Source organism: Muscardinus avellanarius (assembly GCF_963383645.1).
Source record: "Muscardinus avellanarius genome assembly, chromosome: 9".
Classification (NCBI taxonomy): Eukaryota; Metazoa; Chordata; class Mammalia; order Rodentia; family Gliridae; genus Muscardinus; species Muscardinus avellanarius.
Window position 1 is genome coordinate 14,958,041 of NC_137795.1, and position 21,866 is coordinate 14,979,906.

The following is a 21,866-nucleotide window of genomic DNA, read 5'->3' on the forward strand; positions in this document are numbered from 1 at the left end:
CAAACAAACAAAAAAAAATTTTTGTGGTACTGGGGATGGAACCCAGGAACATTCTACCTCTGAATTATACCCTCAGCCCTATTTTTTATTCCTTATTTTAAACCAAAGTTTCACTAAGTTGCAGAAGGCCTCACTAAGTAGCTGAGGCTGGCCACGAACTGTGATTCTCTTGTTTCAGCCTCCCAAGTACTGGGATTACAAGCGTGTGCCTCCACCGTGCCTGCCTCAAAAATAAATTTAAAAAAGGGGTGGGGGTAGAGTTCAAAGTTAGAATCCTCATTCCCTGAGTTCATCCCCAGCACCTCCCCAAGATAATTATACACCATAGGTTAAGTATAACTATCCTTTCTCCAAACTGCTTGAGTTTAGAACTGCTTTCAATTTCAGATTTCTTTGGATTTGGGAGTATTTGCATGCACATAATGAGATGTCTCAAGTAAGCGACCTAAACCTTAACATGGAATTCAAATATGTTCCAACATCAACTTTAAACAGAAACTGAAGGTGATTCTATACAATATATATTTTTTAATTTTGTGCATGAAACAGTTTCATGGCATGGAATTTTCCATTTGTGGCATCATATCTGAGACCAAAAAGCTTTCAGATTTGGGGGTCTGGCTTTGGAAGTTAGGAATGCTCAGCCTGTTAGGAGATTTCTTTCTCGTTTTCTTAGCAGTGGGCGCTCACAGAAGGAGCCTTCCGCAGGGAACTGCAGACGGGTTGGTATTGGCATCACGTTATCAGGATGTCTCCATTGCTGACCCCTCCCTGATACTTATATATGGCTTTGCAAGCTCCCGTGATCCCCAGAGGCCATCTAAGTCCCATCATGTATAAAGCGCTTGCTAAGTCATTATCGACTGATTGAGTGAATGGATGAGGCCCAGCCCGGCACGTTGCCGTGTTCATGAGTAATAAGGATTCATCTTTCCCAAGAGGTGACCCCGTATGTCCCATATTTCCGACCTTCACTTTTCTGGTTCTGTGGCATTATGAGAATTCAAAATAATAATTAGAAAATTGATTGGTGAGACTGTTGTGCGATCAGAGAGAGGAGAGTTTTTTTTCAGGGAAAGTTGCTCTAAGCCTCGGGGAGAATTAATGGAAGGCTCGAATGCGTGCTCAGTCCCTCCTACTTGCAAGGCTGGGCTTCAGCCCTTTAAATAGGATGAGCTCATCCTTGTCACAACCCCATAAAGGAGCATCTCTATGAAGTCCATCCCATGAGGTACGGAGAGGACCCTAACCTGCCCAGACCACGCAGCCAGCCAAGTGACCCAAACGGTCACAGAGCCCCACTCTCCCCAGAAGTTGTTTTTCTGCAGCTGAATGTCCTTATGCTGAGAATAGAAACTGAGGAGTTGGCCCAAAAGCCTGGGGAGAGAAAGTTGAGAAGCTGGACCTATAACATATTCTCTGGTAGCACATGCTGGATCAGCCGGCATATGTATATTTTCTGATAAAAGCTGTTTGTGCCCCACCTCCAAAGATGGTGCCCCAAGACCTCCAAAGATGGTGATTCAAGACAGAAAAGGTCTCCTCTATCTTCCTCAAGGCTGGCTTTAAATACACCTTTCTTCCTCTGCCAATCTCTGTCTCCCCAGCTTTGCTGGAACTGTGAGCACGATTCCATTAACAAAACGGAGGAGTCTGATGCCAAAGCCAGCAGCCTTCCTCCTGCCTCGCCTACAGGGGGAGGTCTCATGAAACTCTGCCCTGAGCAGAAAGCAGCTCTGTCTTTTTTGCCAGTGCCGTGACTCCCCTCATTTATCATCTCCCTCCCTGGATGCACTGCTGGAGACAGCCTCTTGGGACCTCCTATTGCATTTATATCTGAGTTTCTGGGGAGGAAAACTGTGGCCTGTGAGCTGCCGTCAACAATGACTCCTGTTTGCGTGCGAAATAAGACAGCCTCGCACGTCCTCAGACCATTTCTTTGTGTCAAGTGTCTACCATTTGACATCCTGTAGCTCTGTGGAGAAGCAGAGAACTGGTCAATAATTTTGATTACTATTTCTCAAAAGAAGCAGATGTTTTCCCTGGTTTTACAGGTTACGTCTTACAATTTCCAGAAAGGCGCGTGGGGATGTTTAAAGGTATTGATGGCTGGGGGTTCAATACTGGTGAAAGCAACCATTGTGTTCAGGAGGACGAGCAGAATGTGAATGGCAAGTCAGATTGCCAGGAATGACAGCTTGGTATTTAACATGACCCTTGGAGTAAAATATGTTCAAATTTTATCTTGTTCTTAAATATTTCTTCTTTTTTTTATTTTTTGTGGTACTGGGGATGGAACCCAGGAGCATTCTACTTCCAAGCTACACCCTCAGCTTGTTCTTTCTTTCTTTCTTTCTTTCTTTCTTTCTTTCTTTCTTTCTTTCTCTCTTTCTTTCTTTCTTCTTTCTTTCTATTTTTGCAGTACTGGGGGTGGAATCCAGGGGCATTTTACTTCTGAGCTACACCCTCAGCTCTACTTATTTATTTATTATTTATTTATGTATTTATTTATCTTTTTACAGTACTGAGGGTGAAACTCAGTGGTATTTCTGAGCTACACTCTCAGCTCTAATTTTTTATCCTTTCTTTTTTATTGTTTATTTTGAAACAAGGTCTCACTGAGTTGCAAAGGGGCTCACTAAATAGCTGAGTCTGTCCGCGAACCATAATCCTTCTATCTCAGCCTCCCAAATTCTGAGATTACAAGTGTGCGCCACCACGTCCGGCTCTCCATAATTTTGTAAGCTAAAAATCCATCTTGTTATATACAGCTCTGCCCAGGATTTGTGTGGACTGAAAAACAGTTGCCAATATCAAGAGTTTTTCAAGATGTGACGTCTATGATCAGGAAAGAATCTAAGCCCCTGTCCTGAGGAAGTAGAAATTCCAATAATTACTAGCATTTATGGGAAATAATTTGCTTAAACAAACCACAAAAGTGAGGAATTTGAGCCTAGGTTCTTTTTTGGGGGTATAGTAGTGGAGGTTGAACCTGGAGGCAGTCTACCTCTGAGATACATTCCCAGGGTCTCGCTAAGTTGCTGAGGGCTCCCTTAAGTTGCTGGGGCTGGTCTAGAACCTATGACCTTCCTGTCTCAGCCTCCCAGTACTGGGATTGCAGGTGTGCACCACTATACCTGACATGTCAGATTCTTATAAAAAGCCGAAGATATTGATAATAGAGTGCTTTAAAAAAAAAAAAATGACCTGGGCTGGGGGTGTAGCTCAGACCATTTGCCTAGCAGGCCCTGGGCTTTGGGTGTCATCACCCAAGCAAAGAATCCTACCTTATTACACAGGAAAAAGCTCACTCACCTCCACTCCGTTGAGCAGGTGCCGGAACTCAGGGCAGATGAAGGCGCTGCCGGCGTAGGCAGCATCCACGTGCAGCCACATGTTCTCCTTGTTGCCTGCAGCGAGAAGCAACCTCCGAGTCCTCTTGCAGACACCAGCCCCTGCGTGGTCTCATGCTAACCTCCAGCCTCACCTGCCCTGCCCAGCATCCCTGGTGATGCCCCCCACCCCCGCTAAGACCTGCGGAGCTCAAGGCCAGGTCCCCCAAAGGCCATTCTGGAGGCGGAGATGGAGCTGGAGCTGGGGCCTGGGCTGTTAACAAGTGTTCAGACACTGGAGGAAGATGGGCCAGTTGCCAGGAACTCAGCCCTCAGCACAGAGCCAAGGAGCATCTCCGCCAACCTGGCCGTGCTCACCTGCGTACCCTTCCTGCCCTCCGCCCTCCGCGGTCCTCCCGCCCCTCTTCTCCTTGAGGACTGTCCTCCTGTTCTCGGTACCCTTGCTCAGGGGCCTGGCCCGGCTCCACACTGACCTTCCCTGCCTGACTCCAGGCATTCCTGGAGTTCAGCCCAAGCTCCTTGGTCCCTGCTTGTATTGGGCTTCTGTTTTTTAACCATTCTAGAACAGCGTGTGGGCAGGGGCCGCACCTTGTGGGGTGCGAGAGCCTCCTGCACAAAGCTGGGTCCCTCACGTGGGACATCTCTGGGTTCAGCTCCAGCTCCAACTGCGGAGTGGCTCTGTGGCTTTGCTCACTTTCTCCGAGCCCTCTTCTCTTCCCAGACGAAACAGAGATAAAGGCGGTGCCCATCACTCTGACTAATACTTGGCCAGTCCTCACAGGACGCCTGCCACCGCTCCCCAGATTTACCCCTCCTGGGCTCGTCTTTGCATGGCTCTCATCCCTGTCCTAAAGCCTAACAGGGAGCACCACTAGCCGTGAGTTGAGCCTCCTGGCCGGCGTCACCTGGGGGAGTGTGAACTTGGAATCGGAGCCAGAGCACAAGAGGTCAGAAGCCAGGATGGTCTTCTGGAGACCAGGAGGGCGAGAAGCACCCCTAGGCGCGCTGCGGGATGGCTGGGAGCATTGCCTCCCTCCCGCCCTCCACGCCTGCGCACCTGGGAGGCACGGAGACATCATGGCCGAGCTCAGGAACCCACATGTGCCAGGTGCACACCACCCTGAGGCCCAGAGGGCATGGGATCTTCCAGGGCCGCCACTGAACACTGCTCCCTGCCGCCTAGCTCTCCACTTGAGACCCTTGTGTCTCAGCTTCTCCTTAGTCAATCCTCCCCCACAGTGCCACCCTAAGGGGACTATGGCAACAGTTTCTGGTAAAACATGTGGAGGGAGACTAAAAAGAAACTGTCTTTCCTAAAGCAGGCATTCGAAGAAAATCACCTATTTGTGATGGTTGGTGAAGGACTTCTCTGAATTTCTTGAATAGATTATTAGATGATGATAATGATAATGATTATTATTATTATTATTATTATTATGGCACTGGGGATGGAACCCAGGGGCCTTCTACCTCTGAGCTCCAACCCCAGCCCTATTTTTGATTCTTTAATTTGAAACAGGGTCTCACTGAGTTGTAGAGGGCCTCCCTAAGTAGCTGAGGCTGTCTGCGAACCGCGATCCTCCTGTCTCAGCCTCCTGAATGCTGGGATGACAGGCGTATCTCACCACCAGCCGGCTCTTAGTAGCTTATTTTAATCATGCTGTAAGGCGAGGTTGGCTAAGGCTGTATGTAGAATGGCTGCCTAGGGTGGAGGAATGTTACCTCTCCTCTGGAGTCAGATGAAAGGATCTGGATGAGGGGAGATAGGGCACAAAGGTGCTGACTTAATTATTCAACCCAGCGGTTGGCACCACTGCCCTCAAGCAGAAAGGATGGCAGTCACTGAGAGGGGTTTGCAGCCACCTGTGCCAGCAGAAACCAGAGGTAACCTTGATAAGCCCAGCCCAAGGCCAGCCCACCTGGCCCAAGACCACGGGGAGGGAGCTGCAGGCAGCGGTGGGCGGGCTGGAGCCTCCCACCCAGGGCCTGTGAGCCGCAGGTGCCACATCTAGCTGTCATCTCCAGAAGACCTTGGCCCTTTAAATCCGATAGCCCTGGGGAATTACATCAGCCGGCTGCTGGCCAGGACATTCAGTTCTTAGCCTGACATCTGAGTCAGAGGACTCTGAGCTGCTTGGCTGAACTGGCGAAGGTTTGCAGCTAAAGAGGCCAACACCACGGCTGAAGGCCTGCATTGGCCAGTTAGTTCTGTTTCTTCTACTGAGCCCAGCCATGCAAGGGTGCCTTCAGCTGGTCATCCATACAGATGTCTGCCCTGGCTCATAACCGGGGAGCAGACTCCTCCTGGGTGAACGGGCAGGCCTGTGCCCATCCAGCTTCCCTCTGCAGGTGACCGGCAGCACTAGCAATAACATCTACCTTTCACAGAGCACTTTTCCTGTATTAGCTTAGCCTCGGAACAATCCGGGGAGGGAAATAATACTTTACAATCAGTGCCACTTTTCTCTCGGATTTCTAGATAGGAACAAGGAAGCTCAGAATTGAAGGCACACGGCTGTAAGACCCACCTTCATACAGGGCTGCAGCACCCCCCCACCCAGTCCCAGCGGCCGCCAGAGGAGGAGGGCAGCTCCTGAGGATAGACGCTGGTGAATCTCTGGCTGCGGGAGCTGAGGGAGCTGAGAACCTTGCTGGGCTCGTGCCACTGAGAACCCAGCAGGTTGCCGAGCAGGTGGCACGCTGCCTGGCACGAGCCACAGGTGTGTGGTCTGGAAGCCACCGGCGTGCTCACATTCCCAAAGGAAAGAGGAAGGGAGAGTTCCATGGGCTGGTGTCTCCCAACCACACGCGAAGCACCAAGCCCTGTCAAGTTCCCGGTCTGACAGGAAAGGTGAGGCTTTAGAATCCAGTGCATATTCCTGCCGCACGCTTGAAAGCCTAGAATTCTAGTCCTGACCGGAGAACCGACGTGCGCTGATCAAGGGAGGAAAAGGCAGGCGTGAGCCTGCAAACCGTCTGGAGTGCAGAGCTCTCTTTGGAGAAATCTGGTTTCGACACATTGATTTGCTAAATTACCTTAAGCAATTTGCTTGAGCGCAATCGGTACCGCCATGTGCTGTTTAATTATGGGATACCCTGAGAAATAGGTTGTCAGGTGATTTTGTCGGTTGTGAGAACGCTGTAAAGTCTATTTATACAAACCTAGACAGCACCCTTAGGCCATGAGGTCTGACTTCCTCTCTGGGAATTTTAAGCGGTGCATGAGCACGATTCCAAAACAATAAAGCCAAAGTAGCACCTGCCCAAAGGCTCATTTCAAGCCTGGGCGGTTTCCGTGTGTGTGTGTGTGTCATGTACAGACAGGCCCCTCACGTGAGGGGAGCTGCATACGATTTTGAAGTTTACTTTCTTCGACAGGGCTGGCTTAGACTGCAATGTTCTATCATTTGACTTCCCCTGGAACATAGTTTCTCCCTTACAAGTAGTATGTGGCTATAGCTCAGCCCAGCTCTAGTTAGCCCAGATTCTGAGTGTGTGGAAGTCAAGCCAATGAGAATGTGTTATTGCAAACCAGGGAGAGTCTGGAAAAGTCATCCGAATAGGAAATTAATGAGGATGAGGAAGGTAACCCAGAGGGAGAGGTTTGCTGGAATCCCCAAAGGCTTTTTTTTTTACATTTTTACAAAAAGAAAATTGAATCAGATACTTACAGACAGGGCCGACTTCCAAAAGGTTGTCGAAAGAGCAGCAAGACGTGGTCCCCAGCGTAACCACCACCTGCAGAGTAAAGAGCAGACAGCCTTTCATCCCCCAGTGCATAGTCACTGTTGTAACCTATATACACAGGCCCCGACTTGCCAGGACCTTAAACTCAGTGCATGAAAACACATGAATGCACATTTAACCTTTGGGTGAAAACTTCATAGTGGGTTAGGAGAACCAAAGGCCCACAGAAGCCTGAAGTCTGAGGGCAGATAGATAACCAGAAAAGATTTTCCAGGAGCCTATATTCTTCTTTATTAAATATATCTATTGCACATAAGGACATCGTTTCTCCTATGACGTAAGGAACCTGTGTGTCTCTTCCTGGGTGTGTGTGTGTGTGAGCACAAAGCACGATCAGAAGTGACGTGCACCCCGGCGAGACTGGGCTTGCTCAAGGCCCGAGTAAAGCACTTCCTTTAGAACAGCCCTTGGGGTCAGCAAAGGGCCACACCGAGACGTGGTCCTCAAGTCTGCGTCCCTAGCTTTAATCCGCCACCCTTCTTTCTCATCCTGGATGATGCTCCTCCCAAAGATTAACCTCAACCTTTAGAAGGTTCCCGAGGAGGCACCGCTGATGCTGAAGATAATTCCAAAAGCAAGTTCTGAGAAAGGAGTGAGTGCCGGGGCCACAGAGCCCAGGAACGTGGCCCAGACTTCTTTGCACTCTCCCTCCCTGTGCCCGGGCACCCTGTGGTGCTCCTCGCTGAGTATCACTGTGGAAACTCTTCTCTGCTCATGGAACAGGTTATGGTCCCGCCCGCTGGCCCCAGGATGCTCCCAAGTCAGGGGCCTGTCTTACTCTTCTTTTTTTTTTTTCCCTGCACTGGGGATGGAACCCAAGGGCATTGTACCTCCAAGCTACACCCTCAACCCTATTTTTATTCTTTATTTTGAAACAGGGTCTCACTAAGTTACAGAAGGCCTCACTAAGTAGTTGAGGCTGGCCATGAACCACAATCCTCCTGTCTCAGCCTCCCAAAGGCTGGGATTACAAGCGTGTACCACCACGTCCAGCTTCCTGTCTTATATTGCTTGGAATTTGCACTTTTCTGGACACAGAATAGATACTAACACGTATTTGCTGAATTGAAGCTCTCTTCAAACGACCACCCCCCCAAAAAAAAAGAAAGGTTTACAAAAGCAAAAATTGCTAATTGATTCATGGACACCATGTAACGTACTGTCTGGATGATGAAACTGTTCTGTAGCTGTAAAGGGAGTGAAATTTAATGGGATGTGTGGGAGCCCTTACTGAACACCCACTAAGGGCTCAGCAGCACCGCGGCCCCAAGGAGAAACCTGGCAGGGTCAGAAACGTAAAGCTACAGGCAAGGGTTTTTCCAGTATCGTCTAACCTATGACCGCCTGCACCGGACCTGAGCGTCCAAATCTTCTCTCGCCAGGAGTCAGGGCCCTGTTACCATGGTGACGGGGCATCTGCCCTGTGGGTGGCTCTGAGTGCCTTGGCTGGGCCCTGCTGCTCCCACGGTTGTCTGAACTGGAGGAGGTTTCTCAGGAAGCAACTTTTGCCCAGGAACCAGGAGGATGGCCTGCAGGGGGTGGGGTGGGTCCAGTCCCAGAGCAACAGGAAGCTTTATGCACAGGCTCTAATGACCGTCTACGTGGCCCCGAGCTACAAGTCAGCTTGTCCAGTTCTCACAAGCCACATTACAGCAAACACCTGCTCTGCTCCAGGCTCTGATTACCCCCGTTCAGCATCTCTTAGTGACACTAACCTGATTTCAGTCCCCTCTGCAGAGACATAATCATGTTTGTGCAGGGGCGGGGGCAGGACACGGTGCCTGCAACTCTCCAGCTGGGGGCAGCGGCTGAGTGACCTTCTCCTCTGCTGTCCGTGCCCATCCGCCACGCCAGCCCTCTCCTCCGTACGTGCCTCGCAGGCATGGCCCTTCCTCTGTCGCCTGATGTTATTAAATGCGCTCTTTGGAGAAGCAGACCATTGGGAGGAAGAAAGGAGCAACTCATGACGAGCCCCAAGCGAGTGCACAGGGGCCAAAGACTCAGCTTGTCTGGCTTAGACTGTCACCGGTGCCCCTTGCTCTGAGAGGCAGGTCTTGAATATCCAGGGGCTTGCCACCCCTTTGAGAAAATACAGAAAATGTTGGTGTGTTTGGTCATTATGCATGTCCAGGTATGAGTACTAAGGAATACTCAAGATGCTACCTTTTCTCCACCTGGTCCTGGATAACATAGACCCCAGCCGCACCATCCCACAGCTAACCATCAAAATAACAAACCAGCGGTATGTCTCTGTTACCCTTTACTCTCTCATATCTGCGACACAAAACACAAAATGCACATGAGCGCCTGCCCTCACATCCTCTAGGATGCAGTTTCTGCATCATCTCTTAGCAACAGACTTCTCCATCCCCTCCTCAAAGCGAGCTGAACCAGTTGTCATCAAATGGCTCAAAGACTGAGGAGCACCCTGTCTTCCCACCAAGAACCACTCCAAGAGGAGAGACTGCGCTTGTCACCCAATCCCCAAGTTGGTGCAAGACCAGCCTGGAGGGCCCTGAACTACGAGTGAGATTCACGCAGAAGCAGATGTGTAAAGGATGCAGGCGCTCAGGAAGGAATTGCTTGGCCTGCTCCACTCCCAAGGGCAACACTGGCCCACGTCTGTGGCTCCCTCTGCAGAGCCAAGAATGCCATCCAATATTTTCTGGAATTTTGGTCTCCAGTGCCCGATGCCAACAGTGGCATAGTAATTTGGTTTGCCATCTCTCCTACTGGGATTACAAGTGCACGCTACCAATCCCGGCAAGCAGTTCTTTTTCAAAGATCCAGTTATCCTGCAGTCTCCAGAGAGGATTGGTCTCAGAATCACCTTGGATACCAAACTCCACAGATGCCCATGTTGCTCATATAAAATGGCCTAGGATTTGCAGATAAACAACAAACATATCTCTTGTGTACTTGAAATCATTCTAAGCTGGGCGTGGTGGCGCATGATTGTCATTCCAGCATTCAGGAGGCTGAGACTAGAGGATCGCGGTTTGGGAACAGCTCAGCTACTTAGGCCCTCTGCAACTCAGTAAGACCCTGTTTCAAAATAAAGAATAAAAAAAATAGGGCTGGGGGTGCAGTTCTGACGTAGAAGGCCCCTGGGTTCCATCCCCAGTACCGCAAAAAAAAAAAAAAAAGAAAAAAAAAGAAAAAGAAAAAAAGAAATCATTCTAGATTACTTACAATACCTAATACAATCCATGTGCCAAATAAACAGTTTTACACTGCACTGTTTAAAAAATGATCACAAAGAAAAAATACCATACACATTTAATTCAGACACAACTTAAAAAATACATTTTTAGCATATTAAAATTCAATTCCGATTCAATCTTAAAAAATATGCTTTCAACATATCCCAGCATTCGGGAGGCTGAGACAGCAGAATTGCAGTTCTTGGACAGCCTCATCTACTTAGTGAGACCCTTTGCAACTCAGTGAGACCCTGTTTCAAAATAGAGAATAAAAATAGGGCTGGGGTGTAGGTCAGAGGTAGAATGCCCCTGGGCTCCATCCCCAGTACTGAAAAAAAAAAAAAAAAAAAAAAAAAAAAGAAAGAAAGAAAATTCAGACACAGTCTTAAAAATATTTTTTCAATATATTAAACTTTGATTCATATGCAATCTTAAAACTTTGGTGGGATCTATTACTGCAGAAATCATTGATATAGAGGGCCACGGTGCAAAGCCGGTGGTGTTGCCTGCTGCCATACAACCCTTCCCAGGCCGCCTCTGCTCCAGGGAGGAGCCCCGTGCCTGGGGCTCCAGCAGAGTTTCCTGCACAGCCCCACAGGGCCCTGCCCGCCCGCTCCAGGCAGGGCCACCTCACTCATTTACCGAATCCACACACCCTTAAAACTGCCTTTACCCTGACATTTCCCAGGCCATGAGTTTGAATTATTTTTAAAGGTTCAGGAGAAACTCTGAAAGCAACGAAAGCTATAGCTCTGGAGAGCGATGACCAGGCGTGAGGAGCCTGTGTGCTCAGGTCTTGGCGTTGTCAGTCACACAGAGCAGATTGATGGAGAAGACTGGGGCATCTGTGACTTTAATTAAAATATAAATTTTAAGGTAAGTGAAAAATTAGATTTCAATGAAAGAACACAGGGACGGGCAAAAGGGAACAGGGGAAACTTCTGGTAAATAAATCAGTACTCTCCCTCCCAATGTTATTACCGTCATTCGATTTCTTTTCATTGAAGCTACTCTTTTAGCCTTAATCTAATAACTTTTTAAATGAAATTTGGTGTAAATTGGTACAACCTTTCCGAAAGGGCCTATAAGCAGTACCTAGCAAAAATTGTGGGGAAAAGCCTTTTCTTTGATTAATTTCCATGCTAGAAAATGTTCCCAAGAAAAATTTTGACAGATATAATCAAGTTAACAAGTAAATATAATACTTATATGTTTAAGTTGTTATAAGAAATAATATACAATAAATAAATGTTTAACATTAGGATATTGTTAGAATATAGACTATATATTTGAATATATATATATATTTGTATTCTTATAAAAGGAATGATAAATTATTTGTTTATGTTAATTTTATTTTTTTATTTTTTGGGTGGTACTGGGGTTTCTGGAAGCCCTTCTTCCTCCGGGCTACACTCCCAGACCTATTTTTTATATTTTTATTTGGAAACAGGATCTCTTAAGCCAGCGCGGCTGGCTTCGAACCAGCGCAATCCTCCGGTCTCCGCCTCCCAAGCGCGGGGATTACAAGCGTGCGCCACCATGCCTGGCATTTATGTTAATTTTAAATGTGTATATGTGTGTGCATGTATATATGGAGATAAAAAGAGGAGAAAGATAGAGATATAATAGAGCATTGTAAGACTTTTAAACAGAATATCACTTTCACATAGTAGACAATAATGTGTAGAAATATTTATATGTGGTAAGAAATTACAATTAGGGGTATAACAAGATGTATATTAGCATATGTGAATGTAAAGATATAAAACAATGTTAAAATGGCTAAACTTTTTTGTGTGCGTGTGGTACTGTAGTGAAACCCAGGGCCTTTTCTACCTCTGGACTATGCTCCCAGACCTATTTTATATTTTATTTGGAAACAGGGTCTCACTAAGTTGCTGAGAGCCTCACTAACATAGCTGAGGCTGGCTTCGAACCTGTGCGATCCTCCTGTCTCAGCCTCCCAGGTACTGGGATTACGAGTGTGCACCACCACGCCCGGCTAAATTATTATTATTATTTTTATGTGTGATTCTGAGGATTGAGCCCAGGGCCATTTTACCTCCAAGCTCCAGCCCTTTTTATTTTTATTTTTATTTTGGGGATCCATGAGATCCCATCAACTTGACCAACAGACACATTGTGGAAGCCTTAGGAGAGAGAAAGGGATAGAGAGAATATCTGAAGAAACAGTAGCCAAAAACTTCCCAACATTGGTAAAGTTGACGGTCAGCTTTGGTGAAAGAGGTGAGTGTAAACACCCAAGAAGCTGAGCACCTCCAAGTGGAGTGAATTCACAGAGAACCCGACAGAGACACGGTGTAAGCAAACTAGCAGGAAGCCAGTACAAAAGCAACCAGAAGAAGCAACGTACCATATAGGAGGGGCCCTCAAAGACATCAGCTGATTCCTCATCAAAAAATTCAGGGCCAGCTGGGCTTGGTGGGTAATCCCAGCATTCGGGAGGCTGAGACCGGAGAACTGCAGTTCACGCCAGCCGCAGCTACTTAGTGAGGCCCTCCTCAACTTAGTGAGACCCTGTTTCAAATAAAAATGTCTTGATGGTCAAAGGTGTTGGTAATTTGGCCTGAGTTACAGTTGAGGCTGTCCTCAAACCATGGTCCTCCTGTCTCAGCCTCCTGAATGCTGGGATTACAAGCGTGTGTCACACATGGCTAGCCCTAAAGCTTTAATTTTTGGGGGGAGGGGGACCTGGTTGTGGAATTCACCACCAAGCCCGGCTTATTCTTTATTTTGAAACAAGTTCTCACTAAATTGCAGAGGGCCTCATTAAGTACCTGAGGCTGGCCGTGAACCCATGATCCTCCTATCTCAGCCTCCCATGCATTGGGATTATAAGCCTGTGCCACCACGCTGGGCTTACACTTTTTTAAAAAAATCACTGCTTAAAAAGTTAATTTGAACTGGGTGTGATAGTTCACGCTTGTAATCCCCAGGCTTGGGAGGCTGAGACAGGAGGATCCCACAGATTCGAAGCTAGCCTCAGCAACTTAGTGAGAACCTGTTTCCAAATAAAATATAAAATAGGTCTGGGAGTATAGCCCAGAGATAGAAAGCCTCTGGGTTCCAACCCCCAGTACCACTAAGAAAAAAATTTAATTTGAGCGGGGTGTGGTGGCACATGCCTCTAATCCCATCAATCCAGTTCAAGGACAGCCTCAGCAAGTAATAAGACTATCAACCTAGTGAGATGCTATTTCAAAATAAAAATAAAATCGGGCTGGGGGTATAATGCTAAGGTAGAATGCCTCTGGCTTTCATCCCCAGTATCTCACACACACACACACACACACACACACACACACACACACACACACACAAAGAAACTAATTCACTTAAAAATGATTACTAGCTGTGTGTGGTGGCAGGAGCTTGTAATCCCAGCATTCGGGAGGCTGAGGCAGGAGGAACATGGTTCACGGACAGCCTCAGCTACTTAGTGAGGCCCTCTGCAACTCAGTGACACCTTGTTTCAAAATAAAGAATAAAAAATAGGGCCAGGGGCATAGCTCAGAGGTAGAATGCCCCTGGGTTCCATCCCTAGTACTGCAAAAAAACTTAAAAATTAAAAATAATAAAAATGATTAGTGATATTTTGGGATCTGTAGATATAACAAAAAGATAAAGTTTTGTGACATCAACAACTAAAATAAATGGTGATACAAATGTAAAGCACCAGAGTTTTTGCATGTTATTTAAGGCAAACTGGTCTAAATCCAAGTTAGAGTGCATAATTTTAGGATATTAGAGTATGTAACCTTAGAAATGCGTTTTTACACAGACTGTGTTTTGACACAGATAACACAAACACAGATAATATTATTCCTTCCTTCCCTATCTGTAATCTTTTATTTTTCTTGCTAGAACAAGTAACATAATGTTGCACAGCAGTGCCGAGAACAGACAACCTTGCCCTATTCCCTACCTTAGAGAACACACATGCCGGTTTTCATCTCTGAGTATAATATTAGCAGTGGATTTTTTTTGTAGGCGCCACTATCAAGGTGAGGAATTGCCACTAGACTCTGTTTGCTAAACGATGTTTGTGTTTGTAAACCATGGATGGGTGTTGAGTTTTGTCAAGTGCTTCGTGTGCATCATTTGTATTATAATATAATTTTTCCTTGGCTGCATCCATTCCTTTTCAAATATCGAATTGGCTTTCATGTTTTGATGGACCAAATCCCACTTTGTTGTGGTATATAATTCTCTTAGTGTTGGACTCTATTTGCCGTTACTTTGTTGAGGATATGGTTTCTATTTCTGTTCTTGGGATGTCTTTGTACAGTTTGGGTATCAGAGGAACGCTAGCTTCATAGACTGAGTGAGGAACTATTCTTTTTCTTCTGTTTTTCTCTAAGATATTCTGGAGAATTCATGTGATTTCTTCCTAAATTTAGCAGTGAATCTAACTCGACATATACACGAGTACACACACATATATTCCCAGGTTTGAGGACAGCCTCAGCAAGTAGTTGAGACTCTAATCAAGTTAGTGAGACTTTGTTTCCAAATAAAAAAATAAAACTGGGCTGGGAGTGCAACACTAAGGTAGAATGTCTCTGGGTTCCATCCCCAGAACTGCACATACAAAAAGAAACAAATTCACTTAGAAATGATTAGTGATGCTTTGGAACGTGTAGAGTATAAAGATACAACTTTGTGACATCAACAACTAAAACAAATGGTGCTATAAATGTAATATAACACACACACACACACACACACACACACACACGCATGTACATATATGCACGTACATGCCCCTCTGTGCCGCGGTAGATGCTCTAAGTAAGGAGAAATGTATGGATACATCAGATTGAAACTAAACCGGCTTCACTAGAGGCTGTCCCCCCTAGCCACTAGGATCCGCCAGAGGTTTGTTGCAAGCAAACTGTGCTAATCCCAGGTACAATATCTAAGCCGCTGATGGGCATGCTGGTTCTCTTGTGCCTAGATATGTATTTCCCAATGGGGAAGAGGTATTTCCCTCTGTATCTACAGTGTGGGGACTGTGAGAGTCTCTTCCTGGCCCCAGCAGAATGCCGTGTAGGACTATGGACTGAGTGTGATGGAATCTGAGTGCCGCAGCAGGAGCAAGGCTCCTGGGCTCAGCAGAATCCTCCAGGCTGGGGTGTCATGCTGGCTTCTTTTGGGGGGAATTAGAACATGAATAAAAACAAGCCTTTGTCAAAGAGACAATATAAGTGCTGCCAGCCTATGATGGTTACACACATGAACAATGCACGCACGTCCAGGCAAGGCCCAGGGTTGCCGTCTACCAGTGCCAACTGACTTACAAAGAATGGAATCAGGCCAGCTGCCTTGTCTCGGTCCAGGGCCTCCTGCAGGGCCGAAGCCTGCATAGCATAGTTGCCATCCGAAGGGATCGCTTTTAATTTCACTCCGCCAATTAAGCCAGCTCTTTCCACTGAGGAGTGTGCCTGGCAAGAGAAAGACCGAGTCAGATGGGTGTGGGCATGCCAGCATGGCCATACCACGTTCTTGGCTCTGCAGAAATACCTGACCCTCAGCTCCTTGCGCACCTGGGAGGCAAACGTTCCTCCTCCCATCCCTCTCCTTAAGTCCTCATGAAGCCCCTTTCTTCCTGGATTCAGGTGGGATCTTGCTTTTAGTGGATCAGTGCTATACAGACAAGGGCAAGAGACCCTGCAACTCATACCCCAGTGTTGGACATGGGCATCCTGCCCTGCCTCTTGTTCTGGGCCTCAGGTGGCTTGTAGCTAAGGTCAGTCAACAGATGCTCAGTAAACACAGTCACCCCTCAGTATCCTTGGATTGATCCCAGGACCTCAGTGGATGCCCAACTCCATAGGTGCTCAGGCCCTCATATAAAAGGGCAGTGGTGTAGTATTTGCTTATAATTAGGCACATCCTCCAATGTACTTCAAATCATCTCTAATTGTCTCTGCTATCTAATACAATACAAATGTTATATAATAGAGTTGTTACACTATATTGTTAAGAGAATATAAGACAGTGGCCATAAATGTTCAGAGACATTTTTTAAAGTATCTTTTGATCTCTGGGTGGTTGAATCCACAGACACGGAGCCTGCTGATCTGTGCACTGCCACTGGGCCAACCTCTTCAGAGACTCTCAGGAAAATGGTCTACCTGAAGCCTGCCTCTCTGCCCTGCAGCCCGCCGCCTCTCCCCTGCCCCTCCGGGATGCCTGAGCAGCCCGCTGTCTTTAGGCCACTGCCAGGGCCAGCAGGGCTTCCACAGCATAGAGCCTTCCGAGACACCTGGACTTCCTTTCTGGTGGAATCCTGCAAGGTGCTCTACTAAAGTGACTCTCGGTGGCCTCCTGCACACAATAAGGACACGGGAACCCCAACTACAAAAGACACTGTGAGAGCGATGGCCAGGGTGCCGGGCACGGGCTTCCTTTGGTCTTGACTCTATCAGGTGCTAAGAATTCGAGGGCATCTCTCCCCCAGGGATCCCTGAGGAGCTGCTCTTGGACAGGGAATGATGAGCTTTGTTGGGATTCAGATCTTTCTCTGCCCCGCACTGGCACACGCACCTGGTCAGAGGAGTACGCCACCAGCTTCCCCATGATGTCGGCCTGCGTCCGCTCTGGGGAGGCTGCCTGCAGCTGGCGGATCACCTTGGTGCGTGCGGCCAGCAGGGCCACCAGGGTAGCTTCACTGGCACTTCCCTGTGTTGGAGAGAAGAGTCCACGTGACGTTCAAAACGCAACCAAGGATCGGCATCTTGCCTGGGGGAGACATGTAGTGTTTCCGCGCTTTTCTCAAAAGATGAATCTGAAATAGCCAAGCTCGTTTTGTTGTTGCGCATTTGATTTGCTCCAGGACACTCTAAAGCCCGCGGAGGTCTGAATCTTCAGCGCTTAGGGTTAGCCTGACATGGCTCTGTGTCTGTAGTGTGGTGGTGACAGCTAACATTTCTGAGCACTTATCTTGTACTTGGCATCGGGAAGCCTGCTTGGCAGGCATTTTCTCATGGAATCCTTGAGCCTAGGCTGGAATATACTGTGCCTATCTCTGGCAGAGGAGGAGAAGACCAGCCCAGGGCATCAGTGCACAGGATGAGCTCTGTGTTCATATCCATTTCGACGGAGCAATTTGTATGTGTTTATACAATAGAGGCGCACTTTTCTTGAGATGCAGAGATTGCTGGCAAGTAGTTCTCTCTATCTCCTATGCTACAGGCTGATTCTGTTCCCCAACATGCATAGGTTGCAACCCTACACCTCAACATCTCAGACTGTAACTGAATTTAGAAATAAAATCTTTCTAGTGGTATTTATATTAAAAGGAGATCTGTAGGGTGGGCCCTCACCCAATCTGAGTGTGTTCTGATAAGAAGAAATGAGCCGGGTGTGATGGCACATGTTTGTAATCCCAGAATCTGGGAGGCTGAGGCAGGAGGGTCGCGGTTCTAAGGACAGCCTCAGCTACTCAGTGAGGCCCCTTGAAGCTCAGTGAGACCCTGTTTCAAAATAAATAATAAAAAAAAGTAGGGCTGAGGGTGTAGCTCGGAGGTTGAATGCCCCTGTGTTCCATCCCCAGACCAGCAAAAACAAAAAAGAAGAAGAAGGAGGAGGAGGAAGAGGAGAAGGAGAAGGAGAAGGAGAAGGAGAAGAAGAAGAAGAAGAAGAAGAAGAAGAAGAAGAAGAAGAAGAAGAAGAAGAAGAGGAAGAAGAAGAAGAAGAAATGAATCACTAGATGTGTGCACACACGGAGGGAATCAAAAGATGTGTGCACACACGGAGGGAATCACAGGATGTGTGCACACATGGAGACACAGTGAGGGAGAGACACTTGCAGAGAAGCCAGGCCACCGCGCCTTGGAGACCCGGTGCCTCCACGGCTCTGGGACAATGAATTCCCATCGTTTTAACTATTGGGTTCCTGGTGCTCTGAAAAGGCAGCTGTAGCAAACCAATGCAGCCAATGTTAGCCTTTCATTTTAGCAAAGCACGTGAGAACTAGCCCAACCTCCTCCTTTGGAGTGGAGAGTAGAGCATGAATCCAGGGTCTGCTGTGTCACCCTTTGGATATGAAAAGCCCCATTATTGAAGATCCCATCTTCAGGTGCAGAAACCGATGCTCAGGGGTTACATAACGCCCCCAAAAGCCCCAGCCAGGAAGGGCTTGCTTAGACCGAAACCGTCCCTGGCCTTCCTTGGGTGGGTAGCAACAGTCTCCTGTTTCTAGGGCAGCTTTCTCTGAAACAAATCCCAGAAGGATCCTACTACTTCCCATATTAACATTAGACAGGACAAGCCCAAAAGGTAGCTTCCGGCTGACTTTGAAGAAGGCTCACAAGGTTGTAGAGTTTTCCAGAGAAAGATGCAGCACTATGATGATGCAGAAATGCTAACTTCTCTTACTCACATCGGATCCTCCCTCACCGATCCTGATTTGCCATTTGGGTTTTACCTTTCTGCTGCTTTTACTTTTTCTTTTGAATTAACACGTAGCCCTTGGAGAGGTGGGCAAGATCTGAAGATAAGTCCGTGGATGCATGTTTCTGTAGCTCTAATGCTGGAGTGCAAACACACCGAAATACAATACTCTTTTTTTGTTCTTTTTTGCTGTCCTAGGAATTGAACCCAGGAACATTGCACCACCCAGCTACATCCCCGGCCCCATGTTTTTTATTCTTTATTTTGAAACAGGGCCTCACTAAGTTGCAGAGGGCCTCACTAAGTAGCTGAGGCTGTCCACTAATGGCGATCCTCCCGTCTCAGCCTCCCAAGTACTAGAATACTCTTAATTCGGCATTAGGAATGGGCTTGCATTTCCCTCGGCTGCGTTTTCATGAGCTGCAATTAGAGACGTGGACCTAGGACCCTGTGGAAGAAAGCTGAGGAGGCCAAGTCAACTGGTTGTATGTTTCTCTCATGCACCCCGTTACCCCCTGCATGGCTCACTTACTCCGGTACCCCCATTTTTATTTGTCAAGGATCTACCCATTGGAAACAAAGGAGAGGAGCTGCTTCAAGCTGTGTGTGTGTGTGTGTGTGTGTGTGTGTGTGTGTTACTGGGCATGGAACCCAGGGTCCTTCTACCTCCGAGCTATACCTCCAACCTATTTTATATTTTATTTGGAAACAGGGTCTCACTAAGTTTCTGACAGCCTCACTAAGCTGCTGAGGCTGGCTTCGAACCTGCGACCCTCCTGTCTCAGCCTCCCGAGTACTGGGATGACAAGCGTGCACCACCGCGCCCGGCTCGCTTTGCTGTGGTACAGCTTCGCCATCTGAATCTAGCTTCTGTTTGAAGCCTTGGAATCCAAGTCCATTATCCGAACCACACAGTTTAATGAAAGCTTTTGGCCACCACGCCAATTCATTATGGGGGTTTTTACTGGGCAGGCGGGGACACTGTCCACGTCCTGGGAGAAGAGTCTCCTTCTTTACTCAATAAAAAATTAAAAAAGCAACAACAGCAAAGCCCAGTGAAACAAATTGTCAGCCAAGCATCCAGACCTCTGCGGGTCCAATCAGCCAGCAGGTTTTAGCAAACTGCAGCCAGAAGCCAAGTGCATCTCTCTGTCCTTTGCTGGAAGCAGACACTTGCGGAGGGAAGAGTGGGGAGGGTGGCCGCTCTTTGGTAAGAGAGCAGGGAGTATATTTGATGCCTTTGCTTGGGGTGGACAAAGGTTGCCATGGCAAACAGAATCAGGAAGCAGGAGGGATGCTGTGGAGAGGTGGGCCTGGCTCGCGGCTGCCGAGGCTCCGAGCAGAGGCCCTTTCATCTGGACTTTTCAAGTGTTACCTTCTGCATGGCAAGACATTAGAGCTTTTCTTCCACGAGAGCTTTCAAGCCCAATTCAGGGGCCACTCTTGCAGTCACCTGTGTCCAGCCTCACAATGAGGATTTGCCGCTCGGCTCAGATGCCCGCCCCAGCCGCGATGATTACCGCACCGAGTGGATGGATGGGGCAGGAGGATGCGCGGGCTGTCACCAGGCTCCGGCTCTAGCCGTCCTGCAAATTACAGCTCGTTGGCCTCATCCGGATGCTGGGAAGGCGAGCGAGCTTCCAGCCGCAGACGCAGAGTGGCAGTCTGCTTTCGTCCAGCAACAATTGAGTGGGCTGTGCTCCCAGAGGCACTGTGTTGAAACCTGGGCTGTAAGAGGTCAGGATTTTCCCCACCAAATGCAGAACGGCTCTTCTTTCTCAAAAATGGAATTCTCTTATATGAAAAGGTGATTTATCCCATGGCAATGTGCATTACTCCAGACATTCACCCAAGCAAATGTTCAGGGCGCAGATAGTGTTGACACTCATAGCTTGAATTCTCTTTCGTACGAGCCTGGACTTGCATTAGCTTTGCCCCTACACTGCCTCCCTGGGTCTCGATTCCCTCATTTGTGAGAAAGACTGTCACTAATACAATCAACCAGCCGGGCGTGGTGGCGCACGCTTGTCATCCCAGCATTCGGGAGGCTGAGACGGGAGGATCGCGGTTCGCAGATAGCCTCAGCTACTCAGTGAGGTCCTTTGCAACTCAGTGAGACCCTGTTTCAAAATAAAGAATAAAAATAAGGCAGGGGGTGTAGCTCAGAAGTAGAATGCCCCTGGGCTCAGTCCCCAGTACTGAAAAAAGTTACAGTTGATCCACTAAATATTCTAAGGGTGAAAAAGCACAAGACATAAGCCTAGAGCCAAGTTTGTGGTCAGTGTTTAGTACATGCGGCTACTATTAAAATTGGCGCCTTAGGTTAGAAGGTGTAAAATTCTTTGAGAAGTATCGAATTAGAACACTCAGCTTCAGGTACTGAGAAGAACTGAATATGACATTGTTCTCAGAGTAAAATCTAATTGCCCAGAAATATGCTTTCTTTTGTCGGTTTGGTTCTGTGTTGAGTTCAGTGGAACGTTTCACATGGGCAGAAGCAGAGACCGCAGGAGGAGACAGATAATACGGAGCAACTGTCTACCTCATCCCAAAGCATGTCCTCTAAGTGTTATTTAGAAGAGTGAGAAGTTGTTCTCTTTTTGTAGTACTGGGGATGAAACCCAGGGGCATTCTACCTCCGAGCTACACCCCCAATCCTATTTTTTATTCTTTATTTTGAATCGGGTCTCACTGAGTTGCAAAGGGCCTCACTAAGTAGCTGAGGCTGGCTGTGAACCGCAATCCTCCTGTCTCAGCCTCCTGAATGCTGGGGTGACAAGCATGTGCCAACATGCCTGGCAAAGTAAGACGTTTAATACAACATACATATCTTAATATTATTTATATAAATTGTGACAGCATTGGAAACCATGCAGCAATAGTATCCTCAAAGAATACTTAAATAGTGGAACATGTTCTCGGGAAAAAAAAAAGAAGAAACACCATGTAGAAAACCTGTGTGTAGTGTATTATCTCAAATTGTTATAGATAGACAGATACAGAGATACAGACAGATGTTAAAATAATATTGCTAACTCTAAGTAGAAATGTGCCCCAACATATTGTCCTTTTTTAATTTTTACAATTAGTATATAATTTTCATAAATAGGGAGGGAATTATATATATATTTAGGAAGGCAGT

At 47.4% G+C, this 21,866-nt stretch overlaps 1 protein-coding gene across 1 annotated transcript in view; it reads right to left on the reverse strand.

The window, feature by feature from the left end:
• Nucleotides 1-21,866, reverse strand: part of DDC (dopa decarboxylase) — a gene marked incomplete at both ends in the record, with an annotated part of 54,876 nt that overhangs the window by 24,821 nt on the left and 8,189 nt on the right. The window contains 4 exons of the mRNA XM_080701831.1: nucleotides 3,316-3,410; nucleotides 7,025-7,091; nucleotides 15,628-15,771; nucleotides 16,877-17,011. Of these exons, the coding sequence (XP_080557957.1) occupies nucleotides 3,316-3,410; nucleotides 7,025-7,091; nucleotides 15,628-15,771; nucleotides 16,877-17,011 (441 nt within the window). The remainder of the gene's footprint in view (nucleotides 1-3,315; nucleotides 3,411-7,024; nucleotides 7,092-15,627; nucleotides 15,772-16,876; nucleotides 17,012-21,866) is intronic.